Consider the following 24721-nt stretch of genomic DNA (forward strand, 5'->3'; position numbering starts at 1 on the left):
TGAGCTATCTATGGCCTGTTACCTTTGGCAGATTGCTGTCTGTTAGATATGAGAGGGTCTTTAGCGGGGAGCTCTATGCTGCCGTCCAGCAATTGTTGATAGTCTTTGATATGGGGAATCAGAGCCCTCAGGCTTAGCTTATGCACTCTAATCTTTATAGAAAGATAAGGGGGGAAAGCCTTTAATGTGACATACACTCACACATCACAGTACACAGACTGAGGGGCACAAACACTAGACTGATGCATTTACATACACACACCTCTGATATTGTGCCGGCTCTGTATTTGATGTTATCTGTGACACACCAACAAAGAGGCCAAACGTGTGCACGCACAAAATAACATGCACGTTCCCACAGGCACTGTCAGCACTTGCCGTATGGTGCCAGATCTGAGGCATCTGGGTTATCTGGAAGTAGGACTTTTATCTCATGCTTGTCATCATTTCACGAAACTGTGTGTGTGTGTGTGTGTGTGTGTGTGTGTGTGTGTGTGTGTGTGTGTTTGCTTGTTGGCTTTCACCAGTAGTTGCCCCGAGTGTCATCACTCATCAGGCTGCCATGATGAACACGTCTTGTGTGTCTGTCCATTCATGTTTGTACTGTATGTGCGGATCGCTTCATTTCCTATTCAGATAGATTCAAGGCAGAAGCAGCAATCACTGGGTTTTTTCTTCTTCTTCTTCTTCTTCTTCTTCTTCCTCCTGCCACTTTTCTGTAAGTCAGCCACGCAGAGCAGAACAGCCAGCTATTAAACATGTACACTGAGCCAAGAGCTGCGCGCCTCTGACACGTAAACAACTCCCAAATTAAGCATTTCCAGCCACGTCCTGACAGACACACACTAACCTATCAGATCAGCTGCCTTGATCGCTGCCGCAGTAATCAATCTCCATTATGTGTTATCTCCGTGATCAAGGAACACGCAGCCGCACATGTCCATACACACTCACCGCCATCAATTGAGATCTGTGTTTATTAAGCCAGATGAATTGTACAATGCATATTGGCGCAGCCAATTTATAACCACAAAATAGGACGTCTGTTCAGTCTGTTATAAAAGCATACAGACACACTCTGAAAGACTAAAGCTCTTACGTAAACATAGGTTTTCTAGTTCAGTATTCATTGTCTGCAATGAGAAGTGCTATTGGCTGTGTAAGACTGCTATGTGTACACAAGAGCGGGCCAATTAAGTTATTATTTAATGTTTATGGTGCAAAGAGAGGAAGGGAAGCATGGGGAATAACCGCAATAGATAAATAGAAGAGGACAGAGTTCAAGACAGACACAAACAGTAACGAGTACAAAGAGATGCAGGGAGAGACGGCCAGCTGGGTAGTATTTGTGCAAATTTATATTTAGCCATTATGAAAATGAATGAGGAGAATAGAAATTGAACAGTTTGAATAAATGGCTTCAATAGCACAAAGGAAAAAATTATGTTTAATTTGAATAGCAAGGTGTTTTTATGATTAAGATGTGACAGAAGCGAATGCATTTGCATGTAATAGGCATCCAACAGAGCCAAAATAAATGTCATACATGCTGTCACTTCCAGGTATAACAATCGTTTTGGTTGCATGACCGCTTTGAGATCAAATATGGGCAAAAGCCTGAGCCCTCTCTGCCTGCAGACGAAAATAAATAAATATGTTTATTCATGTCAACCAAGCTGATAAAAAATGCACATAATTAGCCTTTTCAGTTTTGCAGCGTTTCGAAAGTTTGCCTAGAATTTCGTTGGCACTTGCATGAAACAACACCAGCGAGACAGACACAGGTGCAGTGCAAAACAGAGACCAGACAGGAGAAGAAATGAGAAGACAGCAGGCTGGAGAAAGAAAGGAAGGAGGCTCATTAGGAGAAATTCGGGCAGAAGCAGTTCTGCATTTTCCTTCTGCTCTGTAATTAAGAAATGGATTAATGGGAAAGAGACACATGTGTCTGCCAGTGCCACCACAATTAACAAGCTGAGGAGAAGCGTGTTGTTCTGTAGCTGCATGACAGGGAGCAGAGCGCGGCCATGACGTTACACTCGCTGCCACCTTGTCTCTCGGCATCCTTCTCCGTTCCCTTTTTTATAGGCTTTTGGCTCTGTTTGCTGCCCTGGCTCTCAAAATAACCTTGTTACACTCTTTGTGGAAGCTTTCCCATTAGCCTTCACCTTCGACTGAATATGTAGGTTACTTCAAGTAGGGCAAGTATGTGCAAGTGTGTGCACGCAATGTGTGTAGCATTTGTGGTCTTGTATTGGTTTGAAAGGTAGATAGACTGAGAAAGTTCTCTTTTATTACCTCCGTTTCAGAGACCTTCAGATATATAACAGACGGGCTTTCAAAACAAATTTTCACTGTAAGAACATAATTAAATAGACATTCTGTTCTCCTTCATTAAATGATTTGTTGGTGGAGCTGCTTTGCCCTTTTTCTTCCAATCGTTGTCAAGCTACTGGTATTGAAATGCATGCTGTTCAGCTAGCTCATATTAAAAGCATTCTGGTGGCTCTTTCTTGGCCTTTAAGTCTTTTAATGTGAAACGCTTGCAGTAAGTGTTTTGTTGACACTAGTTTAACATTGATTAAAAAAAGCAGCAAAGTAAAAGCAAGTGAAAATACTAAGAAAAAGGCTTCAGAGGGTTGGTTTAGGATTAGGAGTTTCAAAATAAACATAAATTATAATTAATAATTATAATTATTACAATTACATGCTCCTAACATTATGCCACTTCCTCTATTTTCCTACCAGCATTAGGTAGATATTTGTTTTTGATAAAAGTCAATAGAAGGCCCCCACACGTACTGCTGGAATAATAGTGTAATTGTGTGTGTTGCTGTCTTCTTCCAACAGCATGTGTGTGTGAGCAGGCAGCAGGTGGTTTGTATCAGAGGATGCTGGTGCAGCAGGGGGCAGGTGTCAGGTGCGCGAGGCTCGAGCGGAGGTTAAGGTGTTGTGAGGTCCGTTTTGGAAGATAGGCAATGATGCATGCTGGCTGAGTTGTCAGCTCCTGTCTATTCCCACCTTCCTGCGTCTTTATCTCTTCAGTTCTCTTACACACACACACACACAAACATTCACGCACACACTGTGGTGACGATAGCTTGCTGTCCGGGAGGGAGGGCACGTCTCACTGGGCTCACGGTATGAGCACACAAAAACAGAGTTGTCAGGTTGTGGCATCTACTGTAGTTTGAATCTTAACATGTGTTCTTACAAAACATTGAGATTGTTATTCTACTTGATCAGCTATTACCTCAGGCTATACCTCTGTGCTGCTTCCAAGCTCAGCTCGTCTTGTTCTGCAGTTTACAGTTCCTTCCCCTGGGAGTCATATTGTAGCTGTTATTCTTTTGGTGTAATTTTAACAACTATCGCTCATCTTCTTAAGGCCTGTCAGTTGTCATAGACACTCCATTGGCTCAACTGGGTACTTTATAGCGTGATGCATCATTGCTGACATTGATCACATCTCAACAAGAGTGTGTTGTGGGTGTTTTTTGTCTCTTTTTACCCACCCCACTACGGCTTTATACTCCATATACAAATCAGAAAGTATTTAGACGCCTTCACTTTTTGCATACACAAATTAAAATTTAAATGGATAAAATTGCCAGTTTCACCCATCAATACACACTCTATAACCCATAATAACAATGTGTTCTGACCCCGTGTAGTGGCACTCCAAATTGTGTGCACCCTGTCTGCAATTTGCAGTTATCCCTTAAATGTGTCTAGAACTTGAATGGAGTCCACCTATGGCAAACTGAATTGAACAAACAGAGTTTGGAGAGGCACCTGTGTATATGAGGTTAACAAATAACACTGCATCTCAAAGCAAAACCCAAGACATTAAGTTCTACACATTTTTTTAAGAGCTTGTGTGATTGACATTTTGTCAAGATTGATGATTCATTAAACGGTGAAGGGATCTGAATCCTTTCTGAAGCCACTGCAAACAGTATTACTGTGCTACATTCAGTAGCCACAACATTACCACCCAATCCGATGATGCCATTAGGTGTTACCATAGATGTATATAAGAGACGTTGTAATGTAGAATAACAGATATTTTCTCTCTGTGATTTAATTACTTCTGGATGTCAGCAGCGAGCGTGAAAACGCCTGAGCCCAGAGCCTGACACGACACGCCGTAGTAATGTTTGCATGTTTGAATTTCCATTGTGAGGAAATGCACAGCCCACACAGTCCGTTATGGCCTGTCACTGCATTTGTGTTTCGCGCTCGTGTGTGTGAATGCACGATGATGACTTTTCATACAAATCCCTTGTAGAATTTTCCACACGTATGCTTCACATGTAATACATGATCCTCGTCACAGTGCACTCAGGGGCATGAAGAACGCTGAGTATAAACCCAAGCCAATATTTGTTTTTGCCTTTTAAGCTCATGCATCGTTTTTTGCGCACACTCATCACGTTGGGAGAATAACAGACGGGAGTCACAGGGCTGTTTTGAATCTGAAACATGACCCACATACTGTAGATACAGCTCAACCAAGAATATTTCCATCACATTACACTGACAGTAATAGAAACTGATACAGTTACTGATACACCAGTAACAACCTGATTGAATCCTGAGATGTGACTGTTTGAACTGCAGAACCGAGAAACATGCTGAAAAGATGCTAAATTTGAAATAGAATTAAAATAGAAAATATCAAGTGAAGGACCAAACAGATTGTCTATAGTGTATGTTTGCACCCAGTCACATACTGTGAAGTGATTAACTGCCTACACCTTACCTATAGCAGCTGTCGTGTAAAGTGAATCTAGTCCAAATAATAATATTAATATGTAATCTACAGTATAAATATCAAGATTCTTATGTATTCACAGAGTTGGCCAACCAAAGTATGTCTTGGTCGATATTGTTGCTAGTTTGTGCATCAGCACTCTGCTGCCGGGGCGGGGCTCAGTCTGCGAGCTGGACGGGGCCCCGTGGTCCTCCATTTGGTGATCACAGCCAAGGCATATGCAGCACTTTGGTTTATTCAAAGGTACAGTGTCTGAGCTCTCAGCTAACTCACATTTCTCCCTGATCCAAGGGCAAAATGCTGCTGTACCTCCTTCACTTTAAAATGCCCTTCCCTTTCATTAGGTGTGGAGGGACACGTGGACATGAGGACGGGTAGCAGTGAGCATTCTTTACAGATCACAGATATTTGTGGACTTTCTACTGTTCAGTGGACTGAGTCAAAGTAGTTTTTTTAAGCAATCCTCACTTTCATTGTCCTTTTGCCTTTAGCATCTTATCCTTGTCTGATTTGCTCATTTTATCCTCCTGCTCTCCGTTCTATTTTGCCTCCACTCCTTCCCTCCATCCATCCATCATCTCTGCTGCCGCCGCTGGAGACATTTATTTGGAGGGAGTGATGAGGTGTGTAGTCTGAAGGTTTGTCTGCTTGATTGGCTGATGAGATGTCTGGTTAGGGTTCCGGGAGAGAGAGGCGACGAGCGGCTGAGAGCGGGCACCGTCTGAGTATGAAGTGAGGAGGCTCTCGTATGCACTCCCACGCTCCTCAAAGCAGTAATGAGAGAAGTGGCAGCCGTTGGGGTGCCCTGCGATTGATATTTGTTGTGTGGTTTCTTTTTTGTTCAGGGTTTTTTTTTTTTCTCTAGCCTTCCAGCTAGCACAGTGGTGTGGCATTTATATTTTACACTTCGGAGATGTGTGTTGAAGCGGGCGACACGCACGAGGAGTGAGAGTAAATAGGGGCTCATGTTAAATCATCTTGGATTTATAGGGAGGTGGTTTTTGTAGCTGCAAGGTGGGTGGGTGCAACACACAAACACGCATAGACATGCACACTCTGAGTACAGTAAGTGATTCTGCCCTAGCACTGCTAAACAAGGCCAACAGTCTGCAGTTATGGACAGTAAATAGAGCAAAGCACTACCTGTAAATAACCAGCAACACAGCCTCATAAATCCTGTGTGTGTGTGTGTGTGTGTGTGTGTGTGTGTGTGTGTGTGTGTGTGTGTGTGTGTGTGTGTGTGCGTCTTTCTCACATACAAGCACAAGCCATGAGTCCAAGAGGGCAGCTCTGTGTGTGGGTATGTGTGTGTGACATTGCTGTACTAACTCATTTCAATCAGTCCACACAGTTCACTCTGTCCAGATATGTTTGTGTGCATTCATCATCACGTGTTTGTGTGTGTGGAGGGCTGGGCCTGAGTTCTAGAAATACCAGAGGCCACAGGGATGTGACTCCTCCCTGACCTTCGTCGTTCGTCCAGACTGCTCCATGTCCGCACGGGTCAGATGGGCATATGTGCTCACAGTTAACGCTGGCATCCTTCCCAATGACCTGACAAAGGTGGGCTTGCCCACTGGCGCCGAAATCAGGAGCTGGCCAAGTGCAGGGCAAACAAACTTGGAGTAAAGCAGCACGTTGACACAGGATATCTGATGCTGGATTTGTAACATGTGGAGAAAAATCGCACAAGTTGTCAGCAGCGTTTTGTGTGTTTGTGCAAACACAGCTAACATTTACAACTCACCAGGTCGCTGAGGTTAAAGTGGCTGCGTTTGCAGCAAAATTTCATGAAAGATTGAGAGTTACTGTTAACATTTGAACTGTTATTGGGTTTTGAGGGAGACAGAAGGGCAACGAAATGTCTGGTAAAGTGCAGACGATTGGATGCTAAAATGAAAAAGCTGCAGTAGGAAAGTGGTTGGGTTAAAGAGAGGCTGTAACTGCAGATGTCAGAAAGGACAGTATTGCATGTATTTGTATGTGTGGTACATCTACGTGTAGACCTGCGTGTGTGTGTGTGTGTGTGTGTGTGTATGTGTTTGTAAGGGAGAATAGGTTTGTGTTGTGTTTGCAGAGTGCCTGTAAACGCATGCCAAAGACTGACACTTAGAGAAAATTGTTGCTGCTGGTTGACAGCACAATCAGAATGATGCTGCACCGACTTTGCCAACTGTTCAATCTTTTCTATCATAGGCGTGTAGTCAGAATGTGTGTGTGTGTGTGTGTGTGTGTGTGTGTGTTTGTTAGAAACAGTTCTGTTACACTACGTCGTGATGCTATATATGTGTAACTTCATATCCCTGGCCTATCATCTTCTGGGCGCATAATTCATCACGGTTGATGACCGTCGCCGATGGCGCTCTGAACTGGCACGACAGGGTTGCTATGGCGACACAGCAAGAGAAAGAAGAGCACCTGCAGCTGGCAAGACGGTGGCGTTTATCACCTGCTGGGGGTGCTGGGTCACACCTGGCAAGTCGCCACACATGTATGAACACACACACACACTTTGTATTGATGATACACTTTGTAGCAGATAAAGGAAAAATGTAAGAATCTCATGATGGAACATGGAGAAGTTGCTGGGTAGAACAGATCCACTGTACAAAATGAATAGATTCCAGATTTTTGTGATGATTGTGTGGCACCAAAGTTTGGATCATTTCATGTCTCACTTTCCTTAAGGCTATGGTTACCCCTCTCCTATAACTGGCCCTGTCTGCTTCACCACCTCTAAACTCTGATGTTCTGTAATGTTTCTGTGTCCACTGTCAGGACACGATGAGACTAAACTGCTAGAATAATTAGAATAAGCATTTTCACAATAGTACTAATGTTAGCAATACAATGCTACCACAACGTGGAAAAGGTAACTATAAGCTATAGTTTAACATAATAAATAGGTTAACTAAATTGCGCAGCCATTTAACCGCCTGGATTTAACTAAGCAAATAGGTAAGAGCATCCATTGGATAATTACTGCATGGATACTTATTTTCTGGCAACAAGTTATTTAACCCTAACTGATGCAGTGAGTAGCTTCTCATTTCTTAAACCACCATGTCTGAAGACACATCCTGTGATCGATGTTAATCTGTCAGTCAAAATATTGGCATGAATCAAGCTGAGGAAACATCTAAAGAGATTGATGAAACTACTAAAACTGGGTTAAGAAATATGTAATGGAAGAAGGTCATGTGGTCAGATGAGTCCAGATTTATCCTGTTCCAAAGTGAGGCGAGCATCAGGGAGCATGACACATCATTTTCACACATGGATTGGCCACCACAGAGTCCAGACGTAAACCTCATTGAGAATCTTTGGGATGTGCTGGAGAAGACTTTGTGCAGCAGTCCGACTCTCTCATCATCAATAAAAGATCTTTGTGAAAAATGAATGCTCTGGCAGGATTAAATGTTGTGACATTGCAGAAGCTTGTTGAAATGATGCCACTGTGAATGTGTGCTGTAATCAAAGCTAAACCAGTGAAACAAAATATAAGAGTGTGTGACTTTTTTTTTTTTTTTTTGGACAGGCAGTGTATATATAGCAGCTATCAATCTAAAGTAACCTCATCTCTTGATATATTGCTAGTCAATGCGGTCGAAGATGACCACTCCAGACCACATGCTTGGAAAGTGAGGGGTGTATTTAGATGATTGCAATCTGCAGCCTAACCTCAAGACACCACTAAAGCTTCCACACTGACGTATTTTTACATTTAAAGCAGTTTAAATATAATAAAATGCATAGAGAACAAGTGTGCACATCTAATGCTGTTATGTCCAAAAGTCATGACATGACATGATCTTTACAGAATAAACACTGGTGATATCACCATATCATCAGTCCCTTAGATCTCTGTTGTTGTCTTATTGACAATGCATCAATGATCCACACTTTTGCACCAGGGAACATGCTGCTTCTGTACCACAAACACGGACGCACACACACTCACTCACTCTCTCTCTTTATACTTTATTTGATTCCACAGTCACAATCCTTCTGCCCGAAACACTTGCTTTTCTCAAATCTGCAGCTGAATATAGTCCAAACAAATGCAGCTTTATCTCCAGCTTGAGTAACTTTTGCTAAAAACTGCAAGACCCAGCTGTTTGAAGAAATTATTTAACCTTTTGAAGCTTGACATATTTAGTAGGACTGAATGGGCACAAGGTTCAGAGGCACACACAGACTGGAGCACTTGACAGCATTGAAGGACGGACTCATACATTGTGGGTTTTGGTCTTTTCTTGACCTTTTCTCGCATTAACTAAAAGATGGATCACCAGTCTTATCGTGTAACTTATCTTAAAACATGATTTATGAGTCCGTTTTGTGTCTGCAGCAGTGATTGGCACAAGAATTGGTAATGAGCTGGAAGGTGCGAGCAGGTTGTCAGCGCCAGTGTACGTCTGCGGCCAGTTTCACCGTGTCACATTGTCACTTTGGATCTTATGGAGCCTCAGTTAACAAGAACCCTGCCATCTTCTGCTATACGGTATATAAAATAAAAAGAAAAACTCTTTTCATTTAGTTCAAACGGAGGTCTTTGAAGACTGAGATGCCGCCTGGTAAACAAACACCTCACGCAGTAACTGCTAGAGAAAGCCTCAATGCTTTATGAGCAACTTTGTAACTGTCACTTGTGAAGAAATACTTTTTTTTTTTTTTTTAAAGACACAAACAACATAAGCTGTGTTTTGCTGTGTTTACCTGTGCCTTTGAAGCACCACCTTAATGATTTGCACCATGTTCATGCACTAATTATATAAGCGGCGTGCGATGAAGGCACAGTATTAATATATGTGCTTCTACTGAGAGTGAATGTAGCAATAGTGTGTTCATTTTTCATCCACATCATGTTTAATTGTGAAAGCATTCACCCCTAAGCATTCACAGGCTAAAGGTTAGAAGAAAGTAATTTATACATTTATTATTCATTATCTGTCGCAATTTGCTGCATGATAATGAGGCGGTTGTTTCATTTTTAAGTGTGCACTTCCCAGCTCCGAGCTTACCGTGTGCGAGACCAGCAGCTATAGATGACACTGGTTTTCACAGCAGACCTGCGTCAGTTTTGTTCTTTTAGCAATTTGTGAATTTTAGCTGGGACATTAATAGAGAATTAATGGATACATATGCATGGTCAGTTAACTTTGCAAATCTTCATCTGTCCTGTCCTTGGGGTAACTTAGAGCTATTACAATTTACTATAAGTGTCTCTGTATTTTGGAGGAATGAAATCCATAGCACAACACAGGAGTGCCAGCTGTTTAGGGCAAGACACATCTGTACCTGAAGGACAGGGTGCACTCCTCTGAAGGCAGCAATGTCTGCGTGTTGGACAGACAAGTTAGATGGTTGGAAAGTGGAGTGAAGGAGGTCATCTATGTCTAATTGGCAGAGGTCAATATTTAGCTTGGTCAGTTTAATAGCTTCACAATTCCACATGTGACCATGATACGTGTAACCTGTCTTAGAGTTGAGTTAGATCGACAGTTTGTTGAACGGTTAAAGTCGGGTTTTGAGCTAAGATAGCTAATTTCAATCAGACATTGAACAGGGTTGGCTTTGCTGACACAGACACTGGAGGCTGCGTGGATACTGTACAACTGACAGACAGACTGTGACCCAGACGGCGCACTGAGAGGCAGGACTCAGCTCAGCTGCACCTCTGGCTACAAGGGATTAAAGGCAGTCTTCATCATCGGACAAGTAGCTGCTGTGAAGGAGCTGGACCCTCTGCAGGAGCACACAGATACTGTAGCTTTACGATTGATGGGGCCACACCAGGCGGCATCCATTACCTTGTGACCCATGGCGCACGAACCTTGATCAGGCTTGCAAATAAAGGTTTAATTTGGTTTATATAGATTTCCTGCTTTTTTGTTTACGGGCCCACAGTAATTTCAGTATTTTGAGTAATAGTGCAATTTAGCTGCACTTGAGAACTGTTTTATTGTCTTTATTCTCTTGACCTTCATTTGGGTTCATATTTTCTTTTGTATATTTATGTTTATCTGTGGTTACTGTTCTGTTGTATTAGGGTAATAACCACACCTACACTTAGACATTGGATTTTCTTCCATGTAACCAGCCACCAGCTAAATAATATAGAAAACAGAAGCTAAGTGAAGAAGCACAGATACCATACTTACAGATTAGTCCATGGTAAACAAACATAGGGTGCTGTTCTGAAGGCTAAAGGTACATTGTAATTCACTTTATTCATGTTACTCAGGAGAAGAAATGCACTCATGGGCTATAGTATTTTATCTCTGTAGATTTTAACAAGCAGTTTATTTTGATCTAGGAGTTAGCACTTAAATGGCATCATTATCATCTACAGCAGTGTGATTAATTTTAATTATTTCAGTTTGCATAAAATAATGTGGAAACAGTATCTCCTTAATGCCATTGTCAAATTACCTTTTCCCTTTGAGCAACCTTTTGAGAAATCAGAGTAATTGACTTTATAAAGCAGTTCACTTGCTACATAGTTTATTCCCATCCCAATCTGCAAACCAAATTTCCCATATCTGACAAGACAGATTCTTTAACTATGTCTAATTTGTCTCCTTATATTTATAGTTCTAATTTTAACCTCGTGTCTTTAATGATCTGAGTAATATTTTGAATATGCAGTGGAAATAACAAACACCACATTATACAGTCACTGTAAATTCATTCACTAAGCATCATTAACATTGCATAAATTGTTCATCCTAAAAAGTCATCCATGCGTGTAGTATATTATGATTCTGTTAGAAGAGGCAGTGAAGTGAAGAAATACCACTTGTTTTATAAGTGGTGTCTCATGTCGTAAAACCCACACAGCACAAAAACGAACGGTAGGTCAAACTCAAAATCTTAATCTAAACCTCAACATCTTTATTTCTTTGTTCTCATGATGGGTTTTCAAACTGTTTTGGGCAGTGTTTGCTCATGCAGGACAAAAGGGCCAACATTGCTCACACTTGGATATCACCTCTGATGAGTTACTGACACTCATTCAGGTATTAATTACTGGTTAAGGTAACTTTGCACTTCAAAGTAGTGCCTAAACCCTGCCCAGGCACTTCTTCCAAACTCGCCCCATCCTCTTAAACAAAAAAAATTATTCCAAGAAGAGTTAGATTAAATTATCCTCAAGCTATTAATAACACAAATTCACAGAATTCACAAATTCGCACTCACTCACACTCACACTGTGGCATTTTCCCAACCAAACAGGCACAGATAGAAGTGGGCAGATCCGTACTTTATTTGGACGGTGTTGTCATTTAGCAGCCATGAGGCTTTTCAGCAGAACTCAACAGATGTGAGTCCAACGACCCAAAGCAATTACCGGGTTTGTGCCGCTAAGGACAGAATATTAGATTTTCATGTATCTATGCACTAACTAGAGACTTAAATAGAAAATGGCTCATATGACATATAGCCTATTTTGGTTAATAGTGTGTACTTTTCTCAAATGTCTTAAAAAATGTATAACATGTTATCCACTACAGCAGGGACTTAGTATAATAGAAGTGGATTTATTTTTATATAAGGATTTTTTTTTTTCTTATGTCTGAAGTGGCAAAATAGCAAGGCTTCCTTGAAGCAATGTCCTGCAGTTCCTGCTGGAGGGATCTCAAGGGATTCCCACACTAAATGAGCTCTATTATCTCTCCAGTGTTTAGGGTCTACCCCCGAGTCTCTTACCAGTTGGACTTCCCCGGGAAACCTCTTAGCAATAGAATACATTATAGTATAGTAATTAATTCAACCTATGAGAACAACTTTCTAGGACTAAATTTGTAACAGCTAAGTAGAAGACGTTTAGTGCACTGTAGTTAGTGTTAGCTAATGGTAACAGTCAGGATCTAATGTTACAACTGCCCAGTAAAGCCTGAACATTACACTCATTGTGTGGCTTTCTTCAGTTTTATTTTTACATTATTCTTTACACAAAAATATAGATTATTATTATTATTTTTACACAAATTAGGATAGATTATCCTAATTTGAAAGGGGATTAAATACAGCCATAAAAGGAGCAGCATCTTTTGTGTTGTACTTGTGTCTCAAAAGGATGTAATGCACCTCTCCTCAAAGTTGCATCATGATAAAGATCAGGAACAAAAAAAGGTTGCTTGTGGAAGCATTAATTGCATTTCTGGCAATGACAATGTGTCCTAAATATAAGTGGAACATGCAGCATGATGACTCACCACTACTTTACACAATTACTAATCAATTACCAATCTTGCCACATATAAATTTCCTTTTGTCCTATATTGACAATAAATGCTGGTATGGGACGAAAATTTTGAGGTGCCCAGTTGTCCATTTTGAACATAATACCCAGTACATTGGGATGCTGAAAAACGCTTGGTAACATTTGTTAGTAAGAAATGAAAATTATAAGCTTCACAAATGAAGGGTTTATTGCAGGGCAGTTGGATTTGATTGAACAGGTGTACCTAATAAACCACTCACACATGATGATGTAGAAAGACATACACCAGACAGGGATTATGGTATCAGATTTATCCCATACCCAGTGGTTTGCTCGAAAACAACATGTGCACAGTGTGTGCATTAGTTAACCAACAGTCGGCTCTACATCAGTGCCGGAGAGGCAGGAAGGGGATGAAAGGACAACGAGGCAGACAGCCAGGGACAGAGAAAGAGATTGTGTTCGCTTTATCCGTGTTTGCTCAGTTTAGCGCAGGGCAAATATTAGCCCGTGCGCTCAGCAGCCGTTCTTCTCTACTGGGCTTCAACCTCACTCCCACAAAGACTAAAAGGCAAAAAGAGAATAGGGAGGGGGGGGGAAGGTAGAGGATGGATGTAAGAGAAACAGGAAGTTATCAGGACAATGGATGGAGAGGCTAAAAAGGAAGGCAGGAGAAACAGAACAGAGACAAAGTAATGACAGAGACTAAAGAGAGTAAGAGAAAGTGGGAGATATAAAGGAGGTAACGTGAGTGCTTATCTGTGGTCCAAATGTGCATAGGGCTTGTGTTTCAGACTTAAGGATTACCTGTCATAGTTCTCCATTTTATGGTACATGTCATCTTCAGCTCTATAGAAGCACAGAATGATTTATTTTCTAGATCTAACTTTCAGAAAGCTTCTCTCTATTGGGCCAGGAAAAGTGTGCTGTTTAAGTCTGTCCAAATCACATGCACTGTACAATATGTGCCATCGCTGCTTTCGATTGAAGGTGGTTTGGAACCACAAAGGAGGAAAAGAGAGCGAAACAAATAAAAGGCAAACAGATTCACGCTCGTTTTTTTTTTTTTTTGCTTCTCTGTTCTGCTGTGCTGAGGGAAGAAAGAGATAAAGTAGGGAGGTAAAATGAGGCTGTGAGGACAGAATGTGTAGAAGAGTGGAGAAAACAATGGAGACAGAAAACACTTTGCTCTTGATTTTGTCCGAAGGTCACAGTCATTCCCTTCAATTTCAGCCAGCTGCCTGCCTCGCTTCTCCTCAAGAGAGAGGCGCATAAACACACACACACACACACACAAACACACACTGCCAAACCAACATTAATACACATGTCTTGCCCATAGTTACGCACAAATTCACTCAGTCAAAGTGTAAAAACATCAAAAAGAGACAAAAAGAAGTAATCTCCCATTTCAGCCTTTTTCTTGCAGTGCGTACTCAGGCATGACAAACTGTGTGTGCAAACTGTAGATGAGAAGCGACAGCGGAGGACTCAGTGTCTCCTCTGCTGTCTGTCTGTCTCTGCCTTGTTGTTTTACCCTAAACTCCAGACTGTTTGCTCAACCGAACATTGCAACATCTTATCTGGTGTTCACTTCCATCATGTTTTTGCACAACTTATGGACAAAATATAACATAAGCAAAGAGAACTTAAGATAACTGCATTCATGCAAATGTACTTATTTATTGTAAGTATTTTAACTGCTACTCTGTTTTATCACACCCACATGGCATCTCATAGTAACAGGAAACAATGCAATGGGCCCCACCCGTGCATGGAAAAGCTAATATTGTGTTTTGTCTGAATTCCTCTGAGCAAATGAAGGACATAACTTTAGACCTCAGCTAGAAACAGAATAGCTTTCCTTGAAACAGATTTCCATTCAATTAGACCTGTTTTTGAAGGTAGACGATATGTGAAAGCGTTACTGTATGTGTTGCCCTTTAGTATCTAAACAGACCTATTAAAGTTTCTTAATCAATGTAATGAGTTGCAGTGGGTAATGTGGGCAATGAGTTTCTATACACAATATTTTATTAGTATAGAAGTCTTATCACAACATACCAGCACTAAGTACCAACCAGCACAGCGCAAACGACTTTGTTTTGCTTGTTTCTGTTTCTGGGATTAACATTACATCGGTTTTGATGCAGGTACCACAAATCCACCATTTCTGTTAAGTGTACAGAGTTAATGTGTGGTGAAGTATTTGTTGTTGTTTTTCTTTATTTAGGAAGTTAGTAACATGTTACCACTGTTTTGCTCCATTCATGTACGCAATGTTAACTTTTTAAATCAAGGTTAATGACTTAATTTGAATAAATAGCACAATGATGATGATTTATTCATACATTCTGGATTTGTTCCAGCATCAAATAAGGCATAGTTAACACTGTGCCACAGATTGAACCCATACAATGTCAGAAAGGATTATTATTGTACAAAGCTACTAAACAAAAGACAGATTAAGCAGACTATTCAAGGACTCGGCTATCTTGTTTTACAGTTTGCTGCCTAGATTTATACCAGAAATGATCTACAAACCTGCTTTGAGTTACACCTTTCTTCACCATCCACAGAGCATTCTGGGTATCAACTCTTTCTCACAGATCACTCACAAGAGCACATGGATCAATTGGATTCTAACAAACCCATGTTAGCATCTCCAATCAACACAGTAATGAGCCTCCGGGGAGTGAAAGAGCTGGTGATGAGGGCTGACAGATGAAAACATTGAGAAAGAGCAAAGAAAAGGTAAAAGCCAAAGTGAGAGAAATGATAATGGGAATATGTGAAGGTGAGGCAATAGCTATTCCTCGTTGAAAAAAGTCAAAAATTGATTTTGAAGCTCTTATTGTTCTAACAGGCAGCAAACACCTGATGCCTGAAAGGGCCTGCCATTTCACTTTCACGTTTTGTAGTAGCTGCTATTTAAATTGCCAGAAAAATAGGATGCTGGCAGCGATTCAGAGGTCTGGGACCAAGCTAGCAGAGAGAGAACTAACATGTCATGTCACAGCAAGAAGATTCAGAAAAACAGTAGTTTTCTTGAGTTTCTAATACTTGGTAACAGTGATAAAATGTCATGTCAGCCTCTCTGTCCCCAGGAAGTTAGTCAGTATAATTAGCTTTGGTGGCAGATGCAGGGATTATTGCCATATCTCAGCGTTTAGTGAATTGATGAAGGATTATGTGGAGCTGGTGAAGTCAAAGGATAATTGAATACAGAAGAGAGACAAAAAGGATAAAAAATATGTGGATGGGAAACTTTATTGGCCTTATTAAGTCACCCGAACTGACAAACATCTACCAATGCCTGGGCCTAGCAGGGCTTTTGGTAAGGAGATAAAGAGTGGGCAGATGGGCGTTGATATGTACCGCCACAGTAAAGGAGATCCTTTTCTGGCTTTGCCTCAAGGAATACGCCCCCACAGCTCCAGCGCTGTAGCTCCCAATCTTTTAATTCTCCTCTTTCCTAACATTCCTTCTTCTGTACACCTCCCCTTCTTGTTACTGTTTCTTTCATCATATCATTGTATCGCCACCCTCTCCATTATCCCTGCACCTTCATCTTCTGTCTGCTATATCTCCTACGTCCTCCACCCGTCTCTGCTCAGCGGCATGAAGCAGCCCTTGACATGAAACATTTTTGCTCTTTTGAATGTTCAACGTTCACTTGGGCATCTTGATAAACTGAATCCGTCTTAACGTGTGTCTTGGCAGGGAGAGATTCAGAGATGTAAATGATTTCTATTTTGGTACTAAGGTGGCATACTGCCTTAATATCACCACTCAGATGTATTCTTTTCTTCTGTGATAAGCCAGTGAAGGGCAGCCAGACAAGACTTGATGGATCTCACTTTGCCGGTGACAAGCTTCTCAACTCTAGAATGGGTAGTTCGAGAGGCTCTAGTATAACCAGAAGGTCATAGGTCACAGACAAAATGACACTGAACTATATGTCAGTTATAAATATCTAATAAATAAATGGGGTTGGAGGAAACTACACTTCACTGCTAGTCTTTGTAAATTACAGCTAAGTCAGTGGTTCAATTAATACAGCTGCTCATGAGACACAAAGAAGCTACAGCACAGATCAAACTTTGTACAGTCATTTCAATTCCATCCAGTAGAAAAACATGTTTGTGTGTTCAGCTTTGTAAACAAGGAACTGGTGTGTGTGTGTGTGTGGCAGGGCTCAGAGTGACCTCATTCAAGGACGTTCCCATGTTTGCTGCATGTATGAGAAGGAGTGGGTCAGCTGGGATTCTGACCTACAGGTCTGATGGTCATTGTGATGAAGGACACACCATCCATCAACAGTCTCAGGGGTGGACATGATGATGGAGTCAGCTATGTGTGTGTACGTTTGTGTTGTTTTTCTAGTGCTTGAGATTGGAGGCTGACACGGAGTGAATTAAGACTGCTAGCTGACAACATAATTAGGATTATGGAGGATGATGTTTTGGCTGATTTATTTTTCCCTCTCTCCTCCTTTAGCATAAATGTTGCTTCTCTCTGCAGTATTTTGGCTCGCCTCCAGTGTGTGTGTGTACTCCGGGACAAATGGGCAAACCCAATATGAGTCATGCTCGGATGGCAGATTCAGTATCAGACGCACACACACACACACACACACAGACACACACACATATGCCACATCTGTCTAAGTCATTGATTTTTCATTGAGATCCAATTCTCTGTCAGAGCAGCCGCTTGTCGTTTTCAGGGCAGGAAAGAACAGATAGCCATGACCACTTTTGCTGAAAAGAGGCAATGAAAAGAAAGATTTGGGGTGGAGGCAGGTAAGACAAGATAAAGTGCTATTAAGATGAGGAGATGGGGGGCGGCACTCTCAAGGTTACTCGGGGGTCTTGGCAAACATACAAATAAGTTGAGTGAAGCAGAAACAAAGAGAGGGTGTAGTAAATGAAACCAAGCATATCCTCTCTGCAAAGTGACTGCTTCGTCGCTGCCTTCCTCTTTTTCCTCTGCCACCCAAATTGATGCGACACACAGGCAGCTCGATGTGTATGAGCCCTGTATCATTTGAGGTGAATGATAAGAGGGGGAGACGTGAAAACTGAACGCCAGATAACAGAATTCCTGATCCCACATGGCTGTTGGCCCTTTAGTCTTTTCCTTGTTCTGTCACAGAGGATGTTGGGGGGGGGGGAACGGACAGCGGGCTGATCTAGCCGGTGAGGAGTCTACATGTTACACAACAGCCTATTTCTTCTTACATAACGCTGCAGTTTCAGAGCGGAACATTAGTCCTAGCTATGGCGTTTTCCTTGTAGCAGATGCCACAGCCGATCTCCACTCGCAGGCATGAGGCATACATGTTGACAAGCTGATTGCCCATGTAGAACTGAAATTACCTTCGAAAGGGGAGATGCAGAGATACCTTTGATCTACCAAACTGAATGACGCCTGTGGGCACTCTTGGAAAAATGTTCATCAGTATTAATCTGTAATGACATAAAATGCAACATTGGTACAGAGAGATGGTATATAAGTTAAAATGCTTTCTCAACACTAAGAAATGATAGGCTGCACTATGTCAGGTGGAACTGTCAGATGTGTGTGTGTTTGTGTGTCTGTAGAAGAAGGCTGAAAAAAAAAAGCTTTTCGTTAGGCATCCACTTAAAATCTATTTATCAGTCATCTCTGTCGATGCTGCTCCACCGGCTGATTCATACGCTAATAAATAATGCAGCTTTGCATACTTACACTGGTATGTCAAGTTAGGCTCAAGCAGATGCGAGCTGTGATAGATCATTATTGGGTAAATGAGAAAGAAGCTGATGATTAGTTTGCATTTCCACCACCCACGGGACTATTAATATGAAATCTGTCAAACCAAATCATCGGCATCAGCAGATTCCTCAGCTGGTCAGCCATCGTTTCGCCACGGTTCTTAGGCATGTTGATACAGCGAAATGCAAAATGCCTTGCGATTCAAACGGCTGCAGCTGGATCAGGCGATTGCTGTCCATCCAGCATCTCTGTTGTTTTCTCTTCCCAATTCATCTGTCTGGCACTTGTATCAGATCTAAGAGGGAAATGCAGGAAGACACTGAAGAAAGGCAAACAAATCAAGGAGATGAAGCTGTAGGGGTTGTTGAAGAGGCACATCATGATTAAGCTGTTTGTAAAGAAAAGGAATCAAGAAACAAATCCTTTCGAAATGCATTCACACTCTCCCTTTGTGTCGTTTTTTCATTTTTAATTGACTACCGGTGAATTCAGCAGAGAGAATACCACATCTTGACATCTTCAAACGAAGCTTTGATCTCAAAGCACCTTGAGGCCCTGGAGGATCATCAAGGTTTCCTCTGTCCTTTTATCACTCTGTGTTTCTCTCTGCCCCTTGTTCCTCCCCATCCTCCTGTTTTCACTCTTCCTTCTCTGCTTGGCATGATCAGCGAGAGCTCTCTTAGGCTGCCCGATAACCCCCGACAAACACATGACGACAGAGGCCTCGCTGTGGCGCTGCCTCATTCGCATTCCGCTCTCGCCAGCAGCGTTTACCTCAACGCGGTGTCGCACACTGCAAGGTCATGTTGAAATATTTTAGACGGAAATGCTCTCGGTATCCCAGCACCGCTCATTCTCGTTTGTGGCTGCTGCAAAGCCAATTGTCTTTGTCTTTGAGAAAGGGGAAGGAGAGATTCTAATGAGAGGATTACACAAACTAAACTCTGCTTTCAATGTACTGTTGCATGAGAAGCTCATCAGCAGTTTCTCCTCTGTAATAAAACATCTTTTTTTTTTTCATGTGCTCAGAAGTTAGGTATTTGGCAAGGACAGCAAGTTTGTGCTTATATTATTATAATAATATTCAAGAGGAAACATTTTAGTTTCTTAACTAGACCTCTTTTCTCACCAGATTTGCACTTTCCTCTGTGACAATGAAAACAACAAAATGTAAAGTCAATCCATTTAGCAGATATGACACACCGTGCCAACCTCCTACCTTAGGAGATCTTTAATTGGCTGATTGAACCTCACGATGTCAAAAAGATGCTGTCCTCCTCAGTTGCTTGAGGTTTAAATCAGATGTAATTGAAAATGGATCATAAAGCCGAGCTATTTCCCTTCCAGTCAACAGTGGACCCCCTACCTACACCATTGATTGCCCACAGAAAGAGAAGTAAGATGAGCTAACCTCTGAATAAAAGAGCAAAAACGTAACAGTCATACTCCAGGCATTAGCTGACAGCTGCAACAGATTAAAGGCTGCTTAGCAGAAGTTTAGAAGCTGTGACGTTTAAAGAGCAGCCAGGGCTTATTGTCAGTTACCTACCAGTCCCTTCATTTCAGTGTTGCAGGCTTGACTGCTCCCAGTCATTCAAAGAGTTTTTTCCCCCCTCCTTCTGTTTCCAGAGATATGTTCGCTTAAGGGAAATGGCCATTAAAATGTCATTACTGCTACACTAAAATCATTTTTAAAAAAGCACCGGCTCCCAGCGGCTTCCCACCGTAATGGGCTCAATACATTCCCCAACACCAGGAAGAACCCTAATGTTGCGGAACACAAATGCTAATCTCTCTGTAAATATCACTCAAATTCACTCTCCTTTCTGCTTTTCAGTCATAATAGCATAGATTCATTCTGCTTTTGCCTAGCAAATTGAATTAATTCTCAAAGCAAAGGTGTTATGATTATTCTAAGCTTCCTAGTGCGTGGGCTGTAATAGAGATGATCCATTTGATCCAATAGCATTTTACTCACCCTCTTAATTTTGTAGTTTTTTTTTTTTTTTTTTTTTGTCTTGAAGCAGTGTCTCAAAGGTATCAATAGTCAAAGCTTTGATTAAATTTTCATTTGCATGCTCTCTGGTAGTATTCATATTCGTGTCTTAGAATCAATATTGGGTTTCAGCATGAACAGGGAGAGCGGGTGGAAAGACTGCAAGGGTCAGTCCATAACATGAATGAATTGATTAAGTGCCTAAGAAGCTGGAAGCACTTTGCCATTCGAGATGAGATTCAAGTCTTATTGTAGAATTAGATCATATGTTGAGCAGTCCATAAAGCTTCACTCAGTAAAACTCACCCTGGTTCTAACTTTGTTCTGATCTTCATAGAGAGCTACGATATGTCCACTTCCTGTTGTGCTTCGACACTGATTCTTCTTGTTCATTCTGACTGCTTGGACTGTGTCTTATTCTCAGCAGATCTCTCTACGGCATTAATCACAAGCACTTCAACTCACACTGCCATTTAAACATGCTCAATTAATATCCTAATCACTGCTGTCATCAGTGCATGGCCATACTGTGGCCTTGGCTGAATACTGTACGCACTTCATAGAGTGGTTAGGGTGCACATGAATTTGACTATGATTACACTGCTCATTAATCTACAGTACAACCTTTGGACTTATTTACTCAATTAACTTGCTATTTTAAGTTCTGTTAACATTGTGTGTTTTATTTTCCTGTTTTAAATACCTAATCAGCCATGAATAATGGAAAACTGCTGCAAGCAAAAGATACATGTCCACCTCTGAAAATCTCAGCATATGGAAGGTGGCAAAAAAAAAAAAATGCACATAGTTAATGAGACAATGGAATTGATACAATTGTTGCTGCAGTGGGCTGATGAGAGCTTTCAAAGGTAACCCTGTCTGCAAATGAGCTTGACCTGTGGTGACAAGCAGGAAATGTTCCTGCCACAAGTATGGGCAGCGGGACAGTTACTGCTCTGGATCGTGTGGCTGTGCAGAACAAACCTGCAGAAGATTTACTGCCAGACAGACAATTTTGCCTGTAATGGTGCTGTCTGGTATGTACTCTGTCTGTTCTCCTCTCTCTCTGTCTCACCCTTGTTCTATGGCTCTCTGGCAGACTGTAACTCTGTAAATGACTTTGACCTTTCCTGGGACTGAGGACAGGAACCACAGAGGGAGAGGAGAGAGGTGGCGGGAGATGAGAGTAGAGTAGGCGGTTGACTGTAATAAACTCGAAGCAGTGGGCGGCTGTCAACACTAATAGATGGTAGAGGGGAGGGGGTCACCGGGTTGATGAATACTAAAGGTGCCTGAGTCCTCAACAAGTTACTCTGTTCTTTACCAGGCCGATGTGTGTGTCATCTTATGCTCAGGCCTACGGGCAGTGAAGGACTTTTTGTTGATTATTGTCAGAAAAACTGAAGTTTTATCATGTGTACAGTCATTTCAACTCAAATATTAAATAATATTAAAGACAACTCTGAGAGAGGTCCGCAGATCACACACAGTTTAAACCAAGCCACAATAATGGCTTGACATACAAGTCAAAACACAGATGTTTCCACATGTAAGAGAAGCCTCATCCTATGATTATAAGCTGTAGTAAGTCCCTGCATGCTGCCTTCACTGTAGCAACTCCACAGGCTTAAATATTGAGATCTTCACAGTCAGTGAGCACATGCTAAATGTGCAAGCCAGGATGTTCACTTGTGTATATTTCTTTGGGTACTGTTTGTAAATGTCCTTATTATCCAACAGATGATTGGTTATGCAGTGGTTCTAAGTTTAAGTATCTTTAATCTAATTACACTGCCTAAAGGCAACAGCATACAGGAAGAAATCATCATGATCACTTATAATATATCTTGTAATAATATGTATCTTGTTGGCATTGTATAGGATTTCAAAATCTATACAAAAAGATTTTAATCAACTCCTCAAGATTGTTGATGAATCATATATTGTATCAGAAAATCACCAAATCATCGGCATAGAATGGAGAAATTAGCAAACCAAACGATACATTTGTACATGTTGTTTGGTGGTATCCAAATTGATGTGGTCATCCACTCAGCTGCATAGACACATCCTACATATAGACATTAAAAAGAAAAGCAGATAAAAGACCATCTTGTCAGAATCTGCTCTGCCACACGAAAAGAAGCAACTTCTTTACCTGAACCATATTTACTGTTCGAGGCTCTCCAGAACAGAATGGTAGCCAAGGCTATTAGCCTGTAATTCTCCAACCTGTTTACTTTGCCAGCTTAATCTTTAATTACAAGTACTGCTTACACAGACAGAATGGAGCCAGGTAGAATAAAATGGACTAAAAGCCCAGTAAAGCAGGGAGCGAGCCGGGTATAAAGTTTCTCACTGGCAATTAGCATGGGTGGTTTTATGGTTTGATGCCATTTCAACCTTCCTTGGGATGTCTTTTGTTTGTAACAAGTTAAAAAGACTACCTGACTCCACAGGCCCGTTGCTTTTTTTTTCTTGCTAAGTATGTATTTCTTACAATGTTCTTCTTCTGTGCTCTCTCTATAGGAACGGGGAAAGATCGGCGTGATCTTCAACGTGGGAACGGACGACATAACCATCGAGGAGAGTGCGGTGATGGTGAGCGATGGCAAATACCATGTGGTGCGATTCACGCGCAGTGGTGGCAATGCCACGCTACAGGTGGACAACCAGCCTGTCATCGAACGTTTCCCCTCAGGTAGGAACAGGGATAAATACATTTGGGGACTGGGGGGTGCAGTCTTAACTGTATGAATTCTGAGATAAACTGTGTAACACAGTGGAGAGAGAAAGAAGGAGCTCTGGATAAAGAACATTATTCAGTAATTCTGCATCCTATGTGCCTCTAAAAGTGTTTTTTATAGAACATTCTGTAAGGGTTCTGGTTTATTTATCGTGACATTCATATTTAAAGCGGGCCTGCATTATTCTAGGTTATTAAGTAGGGTTCTAGTCTAAAAGGCAGGAAGAGCCAAACAACCTTCCTTAGGCAAGCAATCTCCCATCTAAGAGCATCCAGCTCTCTGCAGTTAGTTTACCATTGTGGCTGCTGGCACTGTGAAAGCCAGTGTTGAATCGAGGCCAGCACAATGTGAATATGCAAGTCAGGTATGGCTAGTGAGCATGGGTTTTGGGCAGGATACACAGTGAAAACACCTCAAGCTGGGAAAGTATGTGGAGGTGTTTTTAAGTCATGCCTCGGTTCAAAGATAAACACATACCAAAATCATTACACATACAGACTTTAAACGAGGGCAAATACCCGATGAGTCATTCACTACTGGGAGCGCACTTATTTCCTCGCTTGTTGTTTAACCATAATCAAGGAATTTTATTTTGGCCTGAATTATGAGGCTATTTTCGGTTATGCAGTAGCTCTTGCTTAATTTCTCTCTCCATTGTGTTTCCCTTTTGTTCATGGTTGTTCAAAGGAAGACATCTTGTGTTCCCGTCTCAAGTTTGCATTTGGTAACCATCAGGCTGAGACGGTCTCTACTATCTGCCAGCGTTGGGTATTAGTGATCATGTGAATGAATAACAATCTGATTACAAACAAAGGAGCTTTTTATGGTACATTCAAATATCTGAAAACAGTTTTGCCCACCAGGTACTTTTCCTGTATTGATAATGACCAACTTGTAAATCTCCTTCCCCACTGAAGTCAGTGCACTTCATTTCCGTTGTGTCAAAGCACTGTCTATGTATTGCCATTGATACAAACAGCAGGGAGAGTGCTGCTAATGTGTCCATGATATTTACTCTAGTTGACATATAGAGCAATGGGACTGTGACATTCTCTGTCACAGCAGTGATCCCATATTTTCAGGCTTTGTTTTGGCATGGAGAGAAGCATATTCTGTTTCTCATCCATCAGCAAAGCAAGGCCGGACTGAGGGGCATGCATCACAGCCAGAAGAGGAAGCGCCCTGTGACAGTTCACTCTTTTCAGTTATTA

The 24721-nt window shown here is 41.5% G+C and overlaps 1 protein-coding gene across 1 annotated transcript in view; it reads left to right on the plus strand.

Moving 5' to 3' along the window:
* Positions 1-24721, plus strand: part of nrxn2b (neurexin 2b) — a 493790-nt gene that overhangs the window by 428351 nt on the left and 40718 nt on the right. Inside the window, exon 18 of the mRNA XM_026352346.1 lies at positions 23293-23464. Coding sequence (XP_026208131.1) covers positions 23293-23464 — 172 coding nt within the window. The remainder of the gene's footprint in view (positions 1-23292; positions 23465-24721) is intronic.

The sequence above is a fragment of the Anabas testudineus genome, chromosome 18 (genome assembly GCF_900324465.2).
Source record: "Anabas testudineus chromosome 18, fAnaTes1.2, whole genome shotgun sequence".
Taxonomy (NCBI): domain Eukaryota; kingdom Metazoa; phylum Chordata; class Actinopteri; order Anabantiformes; family Anabantidae; genus Anabas; species Anabas testudineus.